The 18,300-nt window shown below is 45.8% G+C and overlaps 1 protein-coding gene across 1 annotated transcript in view; it reads right to left on the bottom strand.

Moving 5' to 3' along the window:
- ARID4A (AT-rich interaction domain 4A) overlaps positions 1-18,300 on the bottom strand; it is a 275,404-nt gene that overhangs the window by 31,862 nt on the left and 225,242 nt on the right. The window contains exons 15-16 of the mRNA XM_069638092.1: positions 4,399-4,636; positions 2,021-2,250 (exon numbers count right to left, since the gene is read on the bottom strand). Of these exons, the coding sequence (XP_069494193.1) occupies positions 2,021-2,250; positions 4,399-4,636 (468 nt within the window). The remainder of the gene's footprint in view (positions 1-2,020; positions 2,251-4,398; positions 4,637-18,300) is intronic.

The following is an 18,300-nucleotide window of genomic DNA, read 5'->3' as shown; positions in this document are numbered from 1 at the left end:
TCGAGGAAGGCCCAGAGGTCACTTTTGGACGTGGGATTTAGTTTCGGTTGGGTGCAGTGCGTCTGCATCTGTTCCAAATACCTTCCAGCAGAACAATTTTGAGGGAGCAGGCATCCTTAGGACACACCTTTAGGATGCTAAAACAGATTGCAACGGGAGACATCATGGTCAGGAGGCAAGAGAATCTTCCAGGGACAGGAATAGGAGCAGGTCCTGTATGACTTCTTGATGCAAAAAGGATGAAAATGCAGAAGCAGGTGTCTTGTTGCACACGTTGTAGATCCTCCAAGTTCCAAAGATGCACTCTAGCCAATGACTGCTGCAGTGAGGTGCCTATTAGAGAGCTTGTCAATCCACCGATTAGGTCCAGGGACACAGACCGTCTCAAAAAGATCCTCGAGCAGTGGTGGAGACTGGCTGTTTGTTCCCACTGGTCCTGGGTTGAAGCACCAGTGAGGGTCTCCTTGAAATTAGGTAGAGGAGCAGGGCTTCACTGGAGTGGTGCATGTCAGCTGCAGGGGTCATCATTGGGTCTTAAACAAGCAACTCTTCTGCGTAGGGGACTTGGCTTCAACAGCGACCTGATGAATGGCTGCAGGAGTCGTCCTTTGCAAGATTTGGACTGGAAGCTTGTTCCAGGTCCATCAATGGTAAGCATCTGCAAAGTTCAAACAGGCAGTGGCTATACACAATCATGGGTAACCACTGGCCACCACATCTGCCCTGCAACAGACATGGATGTGGACCAGAGTCCCAGTACCCCACATCCAGGCTCACACACAAACTGCTCCTTTAACGCAAAAGCAGCAGCTTTCCCCAGGAAAGGACATTTCATGTATGGCATGGTCTGACCTGAAAAGGCAGGAAGGAGGCCAACGAACAATATGGCCAAAGGACGGGCAAAAACGTTGTGCCATAGCCATCTTAAGGTGCTAGCCACCTTGAGAAGCCATTTGCAGTAAATGCAAAATTACTAAAGTAAAAAGTAAAGATGTGGTACAAAAATATCCGCTGCCATCAGCTCAACCTAGCAAAACAAAAGGGGATGGCTGGAAGGTTTAGAAATAATCCTAACCTCTGGCACTGCTCTGGGCAACCCTCCAGACCATCGTTGTTCACTTGACAAGCCATTACAAAAGGGGATGTGGGTCCCGAGCCCGCTGCGCTTAGAGACCAAAGCTACTCCTCACTGATGACGCCCAACAAGGCAGTAAACTGTCTGGAGATGCTTGTGGTCTCACGTAGAAGGGATGCGACCTAGCAGTTCAGGCTGGACTGCCCCTTTGAGGAGGAAGAGGAGCGGGGGGTAGCAAGCCTGAAAGAGCACAAGACAACTGAAGGGGACACAGTAGACCAGCCACATGGGAGTGGCACACTTGCACAAGACCGGCAGGACATGTTTAACAATGTCCAAACCCCTTCTGCCAGCAAGCAGTGATTAAGGCTTGCAAAAGCCGCGAGAGAACAGGGCCTAAAAGGTCTGAGCAATCCTCAAGAGAAGAGCAAGGGGCCTCATGGCTGGCCCCATTAACACAAGCAACCTTGCATCAGGGTTACTCCCCAGTAAACAATTGAGAGGGCAGGTGGGTGTGAAAATCCAGAACCAGTGCACTAAGCAATGTGCTCTAGTTCTCACATCTCATTGCCATCCATAGATCCCCCCGCACCCCACATTATTAGATCTGTGTTTATCAAAGAACATCTGGCAATGTATTTTTTTTTTTTTAACACGGACAATACATGTTAATTCCAATCAATCTTGAATGGAGCACTTTGTCGGTAAGAGTAGGGAGCTGGTGATGGAAGCGCATACACCCTTTACACGCACCAATTAAAACCAAACCCAAGGCCAAAAATGTTCTACTTAAGTGCAAACTGCTTTGCAAGTTTGGTTGATTACGAATGTAATGCAGAGCATCTCTGGCCAACTCTCAAACCTACACCTCAAAAATGGAGAAACAATTTCAGAGTACAGGGGAATGAAAATAGGCTGTGAACGCATGCCCAAGACTTTTCCTACCCTTCTCTGCTGCCTTCGTCATCTTCCTCCGATTCTTCTTCCGATTCGTCTGGCTCTTTATCTTCCATGTCTTTTAGCCGGGACATATTTTTCCTCATAAGAGGCGACTCGCTCTCCCTTTGTTCCAATTCTTCAATCGTTTCTTTATCTTCGTTAGAATCCTTTGATATGTCAAGGTCTAGAGTATCCTTATTGTTGGGCGTTCCATCGCAAGTTGTTTTCCGCCGACCCTGTACATCAAAGAATTAATGGGTTACAACATACTCTTCAGCCGGCAGAGTACTTCACAGCACGATTAACAATCGCGTCTAAGCAGAAGGCTGGAAGAAGAGAACCAAAGTAACATTAACCATCTCCATACCTGTCGGGCGATAACTCTACATTTGGAGATTAGAGTTTAGATTAGGGAGGTGAGAGCACCAAACTACTATTAAAACCGAATGAACAGTAAAGGACAGATTTCACATCACCACCTTCTAAAACATGGCAAATTGGCGAAGTAAACCAAGCTTACCCATAGGGCTGAACTTTAACAACAGAAAACAAAAAAAATATAAAAAGAGAGAACACCTTACAGCAGCCCTTGAAGAATGTACACATTCCGTCCCTCTTGCCTCTGAAGGAAAATGTTCCTTCTTCCGAAGCAATAGACATAGGAGTGGTTTAACAACTTCCTCGCCAATTCCACTGCATTAAGCAATTATTTGCACAAAGGAATCAACTGTGTTTAAATCCTTACTCAAGAAATCTAAACTGCGGATTGTAAATTATTCCTGCAAAAATGTGGTTGGCTGGTTTAGGCAGTTGAGATTCCCGAAACAGGTAATTTCGTGGGATTATGCCGACAACTAACATGTGCCAAACAAGACAGATTTGACAGGAATCAGTGAGCGTCCCACAATGGGGTGAGAATGCCCTTCTGGGTGGGTGCTGGAGGGGAGTAAATGGAGAGCCGTCACCAGGGACAATACACTGGTGAATATACATAGATGAAGGACAACCAACCAGACGTTTTTAACACGCAGCTAGGAGTTAGGGATGTGTCTGTGATGGGTGAACTGCTAGAGTGGAACACATTTGAGAATTAAGTATTTATTTGTCGCCAATAACATTTAGAAAGGCTGTATAGCTTTTTTCAACAATGAATTTCCAGAAAGCACACTTGTGTTGCTTTAAAATCTTCAATCTCCTTCCAATTTTAATGACAAATTGGAAACCGGGTTCATCAAAAGATAGTTTGCAAAGCACACAGGAAAGTGGACCACGGCCGCTTTAAGGCAGCCAGGCTGATCCATCCTCCCACAATATACTGTGGTGGCAGCTGGGATTAGGAGGACCAGAGTACTTAAACCGATTTCCTGCTATAAAAAAGGTGACAGATGAGCAGTTCAGGTTTTTTCTGTGTACTTAATTTCTTATAGTCCTCACGCTTTATGAAGCCCATGTTTTGGGGTGGTCAAGGATATTTAAAAAAATATATGAAAAACCTAGTTTACTGCCACCAGGCTGTCCTGTGCACATCGAAAATGCACCCAAAAACTTGCTAAACAGGCCACTGTCCCCATAACACTCCACAGGACACAGGGAAAGTGAATGAGAGAAGCTCCCCACGAAGGCTATAAAGGTCTCACTTGTCTAAAAGCTTCCGGGATACCAAGTCTGGCCGATATGCTGGTGATTCTGTTATAATCAATGGAGGGAAAGTTGAAAGAAGCAAAAATATCCATAACTGGCATTCAAGGGTAAATGGGTGTAGACACACTGCCTGAATCATGGCAATGCCAGTAGGGGTGCTCAGCAGTTATCTGGGCATTTGGAGACAGGTCTGCATTGCCAGGTTCAGATTCCATCCCTGGGGCTGTTAGGAAGTCTGAGGAAGAACACTTAGCTTCCACATTGCAGATGCTAGAGGACAAATTCCACTGAGTGAAGAGTGTCTTGGTTGGCTGGACTTTGTGCATCGAGAACTGCCCAAACACTGGTGTGATTGAGCCGAAGGTGGTGTGATATAGAATAGAATGCTGTGGCTTGGGTATGGCTGCTCTTAGGGAGCACAGTATTGAGCCTTTGTTTGGTGGTCTTGTGATCACCTCTCCCAAATACCTCTGGGTCAGTCTTTTAGTCATTGGTTTGACGTGTGCCTCAATCACTGCCTGAATGTTATGGCAATTGCTGCTCCCGTTCTTCCCGTCTCACCTTTGCATCACCTTATTTTGCCTCTACGGGTACACATGCACTCCAAGTACAATCCTACTGCACTGTAAATGAATGGACTGGCTATTGGGCAACCTATATTCGTTATATGAAACGGCAGGAGTAATAAAACACTTTGCAGCACTGGTGGCTAGTGAAAGAGCGCTAGCCTAAGATATACGTACTCTTGGTGTTCGCAGCTCTAGGTCCTCTTCCTTTTCGCTGTCGCTGCTGGAGTCTATGCTTTCTTCAAGCTCATCCTTCACCTCTACTGGGGGCAGGTCTGGCTCCACTTCCACTCTGTCCTCCATTGGCGATTCTAGTCGAACCTCTTCTACTGGTGCTGGCTTGGGGTCATTGTGGTGGATGGTCCGGAACTGAATGTTTGCAGAGCGACAGTATTCCTCAAACCCATAAAGATACCTACAGAGAAGACAAATGCACAATGGGTTGGCTAAAAGTAAGGCAGTAGCCAGCAAAACAGCATGCAGTGAAACATTTTATGCAGAAAGGGAACAGATACAAGCAATTTTGTCAAATATTACTAAAAACAAATTGACTTCTGAAATATAAACAGAAGAGATTTGCAATACATGAAACGAATATTGCATCCAAATTATTTTTAGGAAACATGAATAAGTCATCCCTCCCCACTGTGCATCTCATTGTGTAGATTAATAGGTTGTGCCGTTACTAGATTTTCTTATTTGAGACCGGTTTGTTTTCGGGCAATATCCAGCCAGGCAGTTAAAAAAAATGAAAAAAATAAAATAAAAACAGGATTTGAATGCCCATGTACTCCAGGTTAGTCTTGATCGTTACTTTGTGCTGTTAGAGAAAAAAAATGGAGACCACAAACAACTGCATTCATGCAGTCTTTGCTTTGCTATAGGATATATGATAGGATATGGTATTTGTAACGCGCCTATACACAGGTGTTTCAAGGCGCGACGAGGCAGGGAGGGGAGGAACAAGGGGAGACAAAACAAACGATCCTACTAGGCCAGGTGTCATTCAGATCGCGCAAGTGCAGGGGTGGGGGAGGGGGGAAAAGGGGAAGGGGAGGGGGGGGGAAGTGCAGTAAAGGTAAGTGGCGTAAGTAATAAATAAAAAAGGGCCAGCTAGTGGCAAGTGCAAGGTAAGTGCAGAGCAAGTGCTGGGGAAGGGGGGGGGGGGGGCTGTAGGGATACAGAGACAGTCCCGTAGTGCAGAGGGGTTCCAGGGGATCAGTGACTGGGACCAGGACCGAAGGCAGTTTAGAGTGGTCAAGTTGCAGGATCAGTGCAGAATTTAATTAGCTGTTCAGCAGGGGAGAGGGAGAGAGAAAGCAGAAGCAAAGAGGAAGGTTTTGAGGTGCTTCCGGAACCGGAGGTGGTTCTCCTCAAGTTTCAGGGAGGCAGGAAGGCTGTTCCAGAGGGAGGCCCCTGCCGCGGAGAGAGATCTACCCCCAGCTCGTTGCTTCGAGAAGCGGCTGACCATGAGGGAGTTGGAGGCGGATGAGCGAAGGGCTCGGGGAGGAAGATATTTGGGAAGAGAGAGTTGAAGGTATTTAGGACCCAGGCCCCAGAAGGCCTTGTGGACAATGCAGAGGGTTTTGAACTTTATCCTCGCAGCCACTGGGAGCCAGTGTAGAGATTTCAGTCCTGGAGAGATACGGTCCCTGGGCTTGAGGCCAAGGACAAGTCTCGCAGTTCTGTTCTGGATGAGTTGCAGAGGGCGGAGAGTGGAGGCAGGCAGATTAAGATAGAGGCTGTTACAGTAATCCAGCTTCGAGAGAACCAGGGCTCGGGAGACAGTGAGCTTCTGGGGGAAGGAGAGGAAGGGAAGAATACCTCTGAGGAGGTGCAGCTGGTAGTGTGACCTCTTGGCGACGTCAGAAATATGAGGAGAGAAGGAGAGTGTGGAGTCGAAGATGACCCCAAGGTCAGGAGAGTGTAGACAGAAGACGGCAAGGGTACATTCCCGACTTGCATACTTACAAACGGTTTTTGTTATAACAAATGTACCCATGCACTTAATTATTTCGATGTTTTGCCATCAAAATATAAACCTAATGTCATCCAGTTTTTTTTTTGTAAGTCCCGTCTGAGGCAAGGCTTTAGAAAGCCCACCTATGGTGATCAGGGTTGCACCCCTTAGGATTAGCCTGAACTACCAAATGTTTGAGAGCTGTGGACGAGCAGCCAGGGTTATCCTAGGAGGGCTGAAGTGAGGCACACAGAACCTAGAGCATACACTTACTTCAAGGAAACTCTTAGGCACTGAGTTCTATAAAAAAAAAAAAAATTAAAAAAAAAAAACACTAAAAAAGTATTCATTTATATACACCAACGCCTAGTTAGGGGGAATTCTCATTTCTGTGCCAACTCCCTTCAACCATAGAGATGCCCCAGCTCTTTTGCTGGACTTTAACTTTTTAATTTTTATCCGGAGTGAGACCATTTTTCTCACTCCCTCATGTATTTTGATCTTATTTGGATTCTGCATTTCATTTGTTTTTGGAGTCTGACAAGCTCCATATGCATCTGTATTGTGACAGCACCTTTCGTGCAGTGTCACAGATAAGTCCTTTGGATTTCTCATAAGGTTCAAATACCTTCTCTTGGGTGAACTACTGTTCCCAAGAGTAGTGAAATGAAATTAATCTTACTTACCCTTTCCTAAGTAGGTCCAGCACACCCAATCTTATGTGGAGTGCTGGGGGTTTACTTGGTAGCCCCTTTTCCTACTTCCTCATGTAACATTTTTATGTTAACCTCACTACTTTTAATGGCTGTTGGCAGTGGTTTAATTTTCTTACCATTATGCTTTTCTACTGCAGGCTGAATCCTCAGCTGCAGTATTGCACCCATGGGTGACCATTGTGTCAAAATGGCCTGGGTCTTCTTTTTTCAGCATTTCTTGTTTGTGTGGTCTTTCTTGGGTCTTACTCTGCGCGGCAAACCAGGTTTAACCTTTGTTAGTTTTGCCTTTGGCAGGCTTCAGTACTGAAGCCCGCCTGTAGATTCCAGTGTGACTGGCAGGGCAGGAAGCGAGGGAGGTGCCCAAAACCCCAGGTCCTTAGTTTCCTTGGTTACCTGAATGCACCCAGTGCTGATCGGCTGGCTCGCTGTCCTTGCAGCGCAGCCACCCTGCTGTGAGTCACAGCTAGGCTGTGCATGAATGGGAGAAACCTTCATAAAAAGGCGAGGCTTCTTGAACTGAAGACAGTCGACTACAGGACAAAACATCAGAAGGAATCGTGAAGAGAAGCTTGCGGCATCCTCCTGGACCGTTGAACTGCCCGGTGAAGCCCTGCTGTTGTGCTGAAGCTCCAATTCCGAATAGACTACAGAAGCTCCGGAAAGGACGACTTCTTCCTTGGGTTGGTGGGACTAACTAACCCAAAGACAAACTTTGCTAGATTGCCTTTCCCAACTGGCTGTGCTTCTTTGCTGCTGCTGGAGCAGAGTGCCAGGGGTCGAGAAATCCGTAGTCGAGTACATCGTCTTTAAGCCACACCAGAGCCCCAGGAGGATCCCGAGGACCCTCCCAAAGCAGGACGACCCAAGCTCGAGTCACCTCACCAGAGTGCTGGACTCAAGGAGTGAAGCAAGCCCATCAAGTGTCCAATACCCGCAGTGGTGCTATTTGCCGTTAGCTGAAACCGCAAAGTACTGCTGAACTGAAAAAAGCCTGTAGCCGTCACCAACCTTTGAACTGCAGTGCAGGAGTCCTCCAGACGTCATCCTTGTCCGCACAACTAGGGCCCAGGTACCCAGGATCTACAACACTGCAATCAGAACAGAAGCCAGCTGGAACCTCTTCTAACCTACGGTACTGTGCTGGCTAAGGGATACTTACATCTTGTCTGTAGCTTACACTATCTCACTTCAGACTTGCAGTAGCTGCTTTTTGCAGAGCTGATCTCGACTTTACCTTTTACAAGCCTAACAGCCTGTGGCTCAACAGTGATTTCCTAAAAACTCCCCAACTTTGTGCAAGACTTTTATGCCGTCAAAGAAGTGCCTCGGCTCCATAGACATTGTTCAAATAGACTTTGGCTGTCCTGGCTCCCTGCAGACTCTTCTGACCCATTGACTTTGATTCCAACTGTCCATCACAGGTGGTACATTGGTTTAACCAAGTATTCCTGGGAAATATTCTATGTAGTTTTCATTGGGGGGATTGTTAAGTGCTCACATGCTCTGAGAACCGGTTAACCTTTTTCCTTACCTAACCTACTCCTTTTCCACAACCTCAACATTCTGCAAAGTGTAAAAGTGATATATAAATGCCAATCCAGTCCTAGTAATTGAAGTCACCTCAGGGTGTAGGAAGTGTGTATGAAGCATCTCTAACAAGTATCTACTTGCTAACCTTGATTCTGAGAAGGTGATATGAAATTTATTTTTATTTTTGCACATTGCCCTTTTTAGAGAAGGCTTATTTAAAACTGACTGTTAATTATTTTACTAGAAAACCTTGAGTGTAAGTGTTATTTGGATACCTGTATGAGTGGATTTCGATGCTACAGCTCACATTTACCCCTCTTGAGACAAGTCTGGCTGCTCAGTCACTCTACCAACCCGTGTAGTACAGACCTATACCAATAGGTGGGTTACCCAATACCAAGAGGACAAGACTGGTGTAGTCTCCTACAGGGTTACTGCATACAATCCTGCCTAACAGGCTTGTAGCATTCAAGTAAGGCAAGTACTATCACACAATAAAATAACAGGAGAACAGTTGCAATATTCGCAGTTACATGCTTCAGAATAGCAATAATGCTAGGAAATCACATAATAAAACCTCCTGAAACACATATGCAAACTTATTGAAACTTTGATAACTTTTTTATAACTTTAACTTAGCCCATCTTAGAAAGTCCAACCCTGTCTTAGTTGAGTTTCAAAGTCAGAGGGGGCACCGGGGGTCCAGTAACCAAGGGCTGAGGAAGACGAGGCAAGAGAGTTGCGGGATCAAAATAGTAGGAGTAGAGTCCAGCAGAAACTCTTCATGTTTGCTTCAGCAAGGAGTAGTTTCCCAAGCCGAACTGCCCCAAGGACAACTGTCCCAAGGCAAGGTAGAGCACAATGGGTGGTCCACCCCAATGTAGCTCATGGTAGGCCCTGGAGGGGTGCAAGGATTAGCTGAACACAGCGTCCAGGAACAAAAGAACAATGCAGAAAGCCCCAGGTAAGTACCTAGGAGCGGGCAGTACCTTTTCAATGAACACAAGGCCACAGGATGGCCCCAGAGGCAAGGACACAGCAGACCCTGGTTCGGGTTTGGCGGCTGTAGGAACTTTATAGGGATCAGATGGTTGCACTCTTGCAGTAAGACACCAAGCAGAACTTCATAGCACTGGCTCGCTGGAGCCCTTCACAGGCTTTGGGACCGCAATGGTTTGGCAATGGCAGACTCTCTGGTTTTCTGTCCTCGACGCGGCCGAGAGGAGGTCTAGGAGTGTGAAAGAATCACTGCAGTCCAAGAAGGAGGCCTACATGGTTTCAGCCAAAACAGCCCTTCACAAGATTATGCACTGCAAAAAATGGCACAGGTCCCAGCTATTGGGAGATTGCAGCTCCTCGAGGGATGGTGCAAAATGCAGGTGGGTCTTGGGTCTGGTTAGGTTAGGGAGGAAATAGTCTTCAGATCTTCCCTGTCGCTCAGAATTCGGGGTCAGGTCAGCAGCAGTCACCAACGGCTCTGGTGGGCACTGCGAGAAACCAAAGGGAGTCTCACCTCCTGCTAGTCCCCGGGTATCTCTCCCTCAGGTGGCCAGGACACAGCCATCACCTTTGGATCCAGACCCTGGTGGTGGACCAGTGCGAGAGGATCACCAGGGTGAGAGGTCTTCAGGGAGTCGGGGTGAGGCAGCTGTTGGAGAGACATGGTATTCCTTTTTTTTACATTCAACCCCTCCTATTCTGTAGGATCCGATGTCCCAAACCCCCCCTCCCCGACCCTCCAACCACCATTTTCTGCACAAACACTAGGCCGAGATAGAGGGCAACTGAGAGTAACAAGATTAACTCTCATCGTACTGGACAAGTCCCGCTAAATCGGGTCAGGCAAAGTCAGGCACTTGACGTCAAGCGCATATACTGGATTCAAAAAAGGCAGAATCTAGAGACACTGAGCAAGATGGACCACGAGTACGAGCAGAACTTCCGGGGTGAAGATGAACCTACTGGAGCAGAGCGAAGAGCCAAAGGACGACAGCAGCAGGTCGAAAGCCCCAAGAGTTCCCTACAGGAGCTCACTGCTTTCACAAGGCTGGAAAAGACGTGGAGAAGGCCAGATCCCAAGATAGAAGACTGCATTGCATTTCAAGGACACAACAACCCTCCTGAGCAAACGGCAAAGTTGGGTAGGCGAGGCTAGGCCTGTGGTACTTCCCTTGACTAGTAAATTGGAAATAGAAGCAAAAAAGAAGCGCACACAGCCGGCGAGTTGGCAAGCGACCAGAGACCGGTGTGTGCCAAGAAAGATTGAAGTTTGCAATAATATAAATCGCAAGTGAAGGCTGCATGTGTGTGGATGAGATGCAAGGAAAGGCACACCTGTGAATGAACTTTAAATTAAGGACAGCTGGGGAATCAGCGATATGGAGTGGGCCAGCGAAATGGAGTAGCCCACTCTAAGGTCTCCGTGAAAGGTGCATTGTAGCGATACAAGTGAATGTACTGTAACAGCGAAAGTGAACTAAGTTAACCCTGAGAGAAGGGCAGAGGAAAAGCTGAACATTGAATTCTGAGGTGGTCTGTAAAGAAAGCCACGCACATTCGAAAGTCTTCGACATCCGAAAAGCGGTCTGAGCCCGACAGAGAAGACCCGAAGTTTAAAAAGCTTGGGAAAGGGAGACCAGGCAAGTGTTGAACTGTGAAAGGTCTGAGCCCGGCAGAGGGGTCCAGTGTGAACTTTTTGTTTCGTTTTTTGGGAAAGACTGGAACAAAAGCTTTGAACGTGGAAGGCCACACGAGCCTCGGTACACGTTACAAACGGTTTCAGTGTTAAAGCCAGAGCGCGTCATCCTGCTTACAGAGACTGCCTTATTCTGGGCTGTCTAAACATGGGAGGAGAGCTCATTTAGACATTTATTATTTGGTGAACACCGATTTTTCTTTTATATACATATCTTCTTTTCACACTTTGTTGTACAAGAGATAGGGCAGGCATTAGGTTTGTTAGCATGGTACGACGTGGTTACATCGACAGACGACATTACTACGGGTGTTTTTATGAAAGAATGTTGCTGGGAAAAAAAAAAAAATTGGTGAGGGGGTAAAGGGCAGATGAGGGGTTCAGGAGCAACATGTGGTGTAGCAGGGTTTGGGGGTACCCCCAATATATATATATATATATATATATATATTTTTTAAAATGACTCAGCAAAATTCTCTTGTAAAACACCCATTGTAATAATGTCCGTCGATGACATAGAACCGTTAGCATAGGCCATTTTGATTGGACAGACACGACAGACTGTTTTCTTTATTATTTGATGGTCGAGACAACTATCGTAGTTATACGGCAAAGTAGGAGTTCTTCCAAACCCCCATGAAGTTAATAAAGGTTTTAAAAATTGTATCTTTTGTGTCAGTGTCATACTTGTGATACCAAGTCTCTCATCCCTCCTGTTTAACCTATACATCAGATCTCTCTGCATGCTCGTGGAACGCCTGGGTGTGGTGTTTACAAACTACGCCGACGACACCCAGGTGATCAATAAGTGAACAGGGCATTACAATCAAAATCAGGATACTCTGACAAGAGTGTATAATCACATAGAATCTTGCATTGTTGCAAATTGGCTGTCTGAATGGAAACAAGATCAAGCTCCTGCTGGTGGGCTCTCAGCAGGTCCTCACCAAATTGAGTCCCTGTTACAAAGCTTTTGACTTGAGCCAAAACTCCATCATGGTTCAGAAACAGGTTAAAACATTAGGTGTGCAGATCGAATATTCCTCAGTACCGATGCCCAGTTCAGCCACCTGTCACACACCTGTAATTATCACCTGCATTTACTTAGGAACCTGTGCACTTTTATCTCTGAGAAGCACTGGACCACTGTTGCCCAAATAACTCTGCTGTCTAGACTACTGCAACTCCTTGCTGATTGGAGCCTCCTTCTCCGTGTAATCTGAAAAAATTTCAAACATTGGAGAATGATGCGGTTCTTATCACTAAAAATATTGCATGAAGATGCAGCATCACAGAGCATAGAAGGGCTCTGCACTGGCTTCCAGTGAAGGAGCATATCATCTTTAAGAGCCTCACCATTGCTCACCGATGTATTTTTGGAACTAAGTATTTAAAAACGTGGGTGTCTTAGTACATCCCAAGTAGAACGTTGCGTTCCTCAGCCCAATCCCTGCTCGACTGTCCAACCTTTAATCACTCAAGGGGCAGGGGGAGATCGTTGCCGGTCAGAGTAGCAAGATCCTGGAACTCCTTGTCCCTCAGCTATAAGAACAAGTTACTTTCTTACCTGGTAACGTTCTTTCGATGGGATGTTCCGACGACGTATTCCACAGCTACTATGACAGGTAATCACCACAGCTGTGCTGCTTCGGAAAATTTTCGGCGTCCTGCGTCAATACGCCCCTTCGAGGACCTCCTCCGACGGCTGATGTCACCCGTGTTATATGTAGGACGCACGGCGCCCGTAGCCTCAGTTGTAGTTTTTTCCCCCCAGAACGTGTGGCACCAATCTTCTGTCAGAATGACTACAGAAAGCCTTGCGGAAACGAAAGCTGCAGTCGCATAAGAAATTCTGTAGAGGGGCAGGTAGGGAGGGAGGGAGGGAGCGATGTGGAATACGTCGTCGGAACATCCCATCGAAAGAATGTTACCAGGTAAGAAAGTAACTTGTTCTTTGAAGGGATTGGTTCCTCCGACGTATTCCACATCTATGACAGACTCAAAAAGCAGTACCAACTTTAGGAGGTGGAAAAGAATTTAGAATTTTAGAATGCCCAATTAAATTGCAGAATTAGAGGCCCGCCTTGCCAAAGGCCAAATCTTGCCCATGGATAGAATCCAAGGAGTAGTGTTTAACAAAAGTATAGACAAAAGCCCATGTGGCTGCTTCACAAATGTTACGAATGGGAGCACCCCTCTGCAGGGCAGTAGAGGCAGTCACACCTCTAGTAGAATGGGCCCGTAAGCCTTCCCGGAGGGTCCTTACCCGCCAAGCGGTAACATTCAGAAATTGTCAAGATATTCCATCTAGAGAAAGTCTGTTTAGTAACAGCTTGTCCCAAACGCCTACCAGCGTATCCTACAAAGAGTTGATCGTCCATTCTGAGACGGACATGCGTGAGATGTAGAAACTTAAAGCTCTCCTAGGATCCAACCTATGGAGCCTCTCCTCTTCCTTACCAGGATGCGGTGGAGGATAGAACGCCGGAAGAATGACCTTCTGGCTTAAATGAAATTCCGACACAACTTTCAGAAGAAAAGAAGGATGAACCCTAAGGACAACCCTGTCCTTATGGAACACAGTGAAGGGTGGCTTAACGGAAAGTGCCTGCAACTCACTCTGCGAGCGGAACTAAAAATACAGTTTTCAAGGTAAACAGTCTCAAAGGGCAAGAATGTAAAGTCTCAAACAGAGCTCCAATGAGGAATTTTAGAACCAGGTTAAAATCCCAACCGGGCACCTGGAAAGGTGACGTAGGAACACATTAGTGAGCCCTTTCAGAAACTGAGAAATCAAAGGAATTTTAAAATAAGAACACTCCTCAGACAAGCGCCGGCAAACCAACGGTGCAGGAGTTGCAGCAGGCATCCTCTTCAAGCTCTTCTTCGGTTCCTTCGTCCAGTGATCGACTCTGCCTTCTAAGCCAAAGGACTCCTTTTATTCAGTTCCCTCCCATTCATTCCAGCCTAGTTGTCAATCACCCAGCAGGGTTGCTGTAATTGCCGGACAGTCAGCCGGCCAATCACAACAAAGTGCATTTGGGTTTCCTATGAGAACAAGCACAGTGAGTCGGGCGCCTCCCTCACTTCCTGCCTACCACAGACACTCAGGAGTCAGAGGCGGGTTTCACTCGTGAATCCCGCCAAAGGCAAAATGAACAAAGACCAAACCTGGTTTGGCACGCAGAGTAAATCCCAAGAAGGACCTCTCCACAAAAATAGTAAAAGAAGAAGACCGGGAGCCATTATGACAAAGATGGCGCCCGTGGTTGCTTTACAGCAGCTGTGAACGCAGCCCGCGGTAAATGCACACCATGGTAGTTCAAACGTAAACATGGTCGCCAGCCATTCAATGAGTAAAGGGTAACAAAAAATGTTACAGGAGATGCTAGACAAAGGGGATACTATGTAACCCCTCCAGCACCCCATTGTAAAATGGTGTGTGCTGGGTCTAGAAAGTTACAATGGTAAGTAAAGTCAATTTCACTTTACTGCTCTGGGAAACAGTTTAACCCAGAAAAGGTAGTTAAACCATGGGAAATCTGGAAGACTTCCCTGTGTCACTGCATTGAAGGTGCTGTGTGCCAAAATGTAAAAGATGATGCCTAAGGAGTTTGTCAGACTCCACAACCAAAAGAAACAGGTAAAATTCACATTAAAATACATCAGTGGGGAAAAGGGTCTCACTCTCTCCAGGTTAAAAAAATAAAAAAAATAAACAAAGTCCTCAAAATCCATCAAAGATGCTGGGCATCTCCAAGGTGGAGGGCATTAGCACATTTTTGGGAATTCTCCCTAACAGTCCTTCCCACGATGGGACTCACAGCTGCGGCGGACCCAATGGATCAACTTCGGCGGCCTGGCCTTCTTTTGGTTATCTGGGGGTACGGCATCCTCAAAGGATCTCAACCTCTTTTCTGGGGGAGTTCGTTCCTGGGACTGGTCGGTCCTGTGTGAAGCATGACCATGTCCTGAAGCAGAGTCAGAGGCCTTACCCAATTTCAACCAGGGAACGAGCCTGCTGTAGCAGTCTTTCGTCTTTTTTTTTTTTTAAAGCCCCGGCAGACCCCCTCATCCCTTATAGTCCGGATGCAGGCAATACAGACATTTTGGCTGTCGATCTTTGATATACACATTCCTCAATCCACACTTTGCGTAGTTTGAAGAGGCATCTTTTTTCTTCCGTCATTGTGAAAAGGTGCAGAGTAGGCCCAAGCACGGGCCTTCTCAAAACTCAATGAAGATCTGCGATTTAGTACGAATACGCTGACAGCGGGTCCCCCCGCTGCCAGTAGTTGACCAATGAGAAAAAAAAAAAAAAATTATCAAAAACTATTGAAGATTTGTTTCAAAACACTCCAAATATGAAAATATATGAAATTTGCTCAGAAAGCAACAAGAGGACTCCCAACACTGAAGCATGCTGTAAAAATCTGAAAATGGCCACCAGGGGTGGAGCTTAGGGAGAGGACTGTCATTGCAAGGGGGCAGTATGACCCAGAGGACAGTGATTGGTTTAGAGGAGAGATACAGTTTTAAAGCTAAAGTGAAACAGTATTTTCTTTTACTGAGGATTCCCAGCCGGACAGGGAATATTCATGAGCATGTGAAACCATGCCATATCCCATGCTGGAGAGGAAATGGTTTCAGGCTGAATAACACCCAGAGCTCTGGGACACAATCACCCAGTAGCCAAAGATGGCCACACAAAAGAAGTGCTAGGGATTGGCATGTGACCCCACTCCCGTCTTCGAAGCAAATACAACATTTATTTTATGAATGGCAGGAGGGGGTCAAAAAGGGACATAACCAAGCAAAATAGTTCCACCAAGATGAACCATTTTAGATGAAGTAAAATGCTACAACTAGCCTAGCTAGATGACTAACGGCAGGGGGGGCCCGCTCCAGAACCCTATTCGGTACCGCTGCCTTGGGGATCATGAGGTCTTAAAGTAGACCCCCAAAACAGAGTGACTGTCATGCTTTCGTTTGATCCAGCATATGAGGAAGGAGGTAGCCAAACTTCAAAGAATACAAAAAAAGGTGTTTGCGAGTGTGCCCCAACAAGATTGCAGTTGGGGTGGCAGGGAGAGGGGGGGGGCAGGGGATGAGGAGTATACAAAGATATGAAGAAGGGATGGCCAAGTACCTGTTAGTCACCCATGTCGACCCAGCCAGTGGATAGGTGGCGAGAGGCACTCTAGAGAGGGTATGTGAGGGTGGGACAATCAAGGGGGAGCAGATATCAAAATTATTGCTGGTGAACAGTAGCTGCATTCTTATGACAGATGTTATGCGAAGTGTCTTCGAGTGGTGTATGCTGGCAGATGTGTGTGGGTCAGCAGCCGTGCTTTCGACTAATTTCCACAAGCACACAGTGTGAAAGGTAAAATACATTGGCAATTCTATTACCTAGATTAATGCAAATGCTACAATTAACAACCAGCTATACTCATTACAATGGCTACATTTTCCATCCACCTATATTCCAAAACCAGGCTACATTCTGCCATCACTTGGATTACAATTAGACTGCTACATTCTACAATAACTTAAATTCAATTATTAATATGATATAGGTGTAATACGATGGCTGCCCTCGAAGAATCATCGAAGTGCAATATATGGCTACCCTTGCAATGCCTCCAAGTGCAATACATCGTCTAACCTTCCCAATTTTTCTAAAAGCACTATATAGGCTAATATTTCTGGTGCATAGGCTAAACTATACAATCCTTTCTAGGAGTATTTAGTAATTTGTAAAGCACGGCCAAGCCAGAGGGCAGCAGGATGCTGAAACTTACATGTTGCACAAACATGAATATACAGTCAATATTACAAGTTACATGTGTATTATATTACAGTATTACAAGTTATAAAAGTATTATATTACAATGGCTGTAAAATGGGCAGCATGGTACAGGGAATAGGTTTAGGCAGGCAGATTAAAACAAACTAAGTAAAATGTTGACGTGAAGGATACACAGTAGCAGTTAAATGTTAGGCAATTAGTGACATATAGACAATATATAGTATCAATGCATGCAAGTAGCATGTGATGCTGCTATGTAACGATCGGATGTAGTACAGAATAGTTTAGACAGCGAGTAGGTTCTGGTGAGAAGGATGGTTCCCCTCTTATGGAGATAGGAAGAGCATTCCAATTTTTTGCAGCCAGTACTGGGAAGCTAGCTCCACTCGCACTTTGTTGGTTGAAACATGGTATGTTGACGCAATGTGATTGTTCGATTCTGGTTGGTCGCGTTGTGTGCGATGTGAGAAAGCATCAGAAATATATGGGTTCCTGGTTATTGAGGCACTTGTGGGTGAGTGAAAGATTTAAGATCTATTCTTTGCTTAATATTGAGCCAGTTTATGCTCTGTCTTATTGCAGTGATATGCTGTTGCCTTGGAATATTGCAGGCTGATCTAATTGCATTATTTTGCATAACTTGCAATTTGTTCATATTATGTTGGGATGTGCCCAGGTAGAGTGCATTGTAATAGTCAAGTTTAGATAAGACTAGAGCTCTTGCTACTAAAATGCAGTGAGTAGTAGTTAGGTAGGGACGTCAGGCTGTGATGAGCTTGCAAGTATAGGTGGTAGATGAAGCTAAGGCATTAGTTTGTCTTGTGAGTTAGAGTGCTGAGTCAATGTAAATTCCTAAGGTTTTCACATCATTGGCTACTTTAATAATATTGCCGTCGATGTTAAGGATTTGAAGAGGGCCCCTAATTTGCGTATTTTGTAGGGAGAGCCAAGGAGGAGTAATTCGGTTTTGTCGTCGTTTAGACATAAACCGTGCTTAGCCATCCATAATTGTATTGTACTGTAGATATTGTTGAGTTACTGTCTGCAGCGTAGTCACCATTTACAGTGGCTTTGGAATCTTTAGGATCATGGAGACCTAGATTAAAGTCACCTAAGATGATAACTTGGGGTTTACTTTTAGTATTAGTTGTCAGATGTGATATATCATTTTCAAAGGTGGAGGTGGAGCCGGGTGGTCGATATATCAAATGCCTGTTGATAGTGGATGTGGGTGAGGAGGATAGTTTGATAGAGAGTAGTTCCATGGATGGTAGGTGTTGCTTATTGATCATTCTTAATTGGAGCGCTATTATGTAGATGAACGCAATCCCACCTCTATATTCGCACGTAAAATGGTGTAGTTGTC

This window comes from Ambystoma mexicanum, chromosome 14 (assembly GCF_040938575.1).
Source record: "Ambystoma mexicanum isolate Mex_15411 chromosome 14, UKY_AmexF1_1, whole genome shotgun sequence".
Lineage (NCBI taxonomy): Eukaryota > Metazoa > Chordata > Amphibia > Caudata > Ambystomatidae > Ambystoma > Ambystoma mexicanum.
Note: the sequence above shows the minus strand (reverse complement) of the source record. Positions and strands in the feature narration are given on the sequence as shown.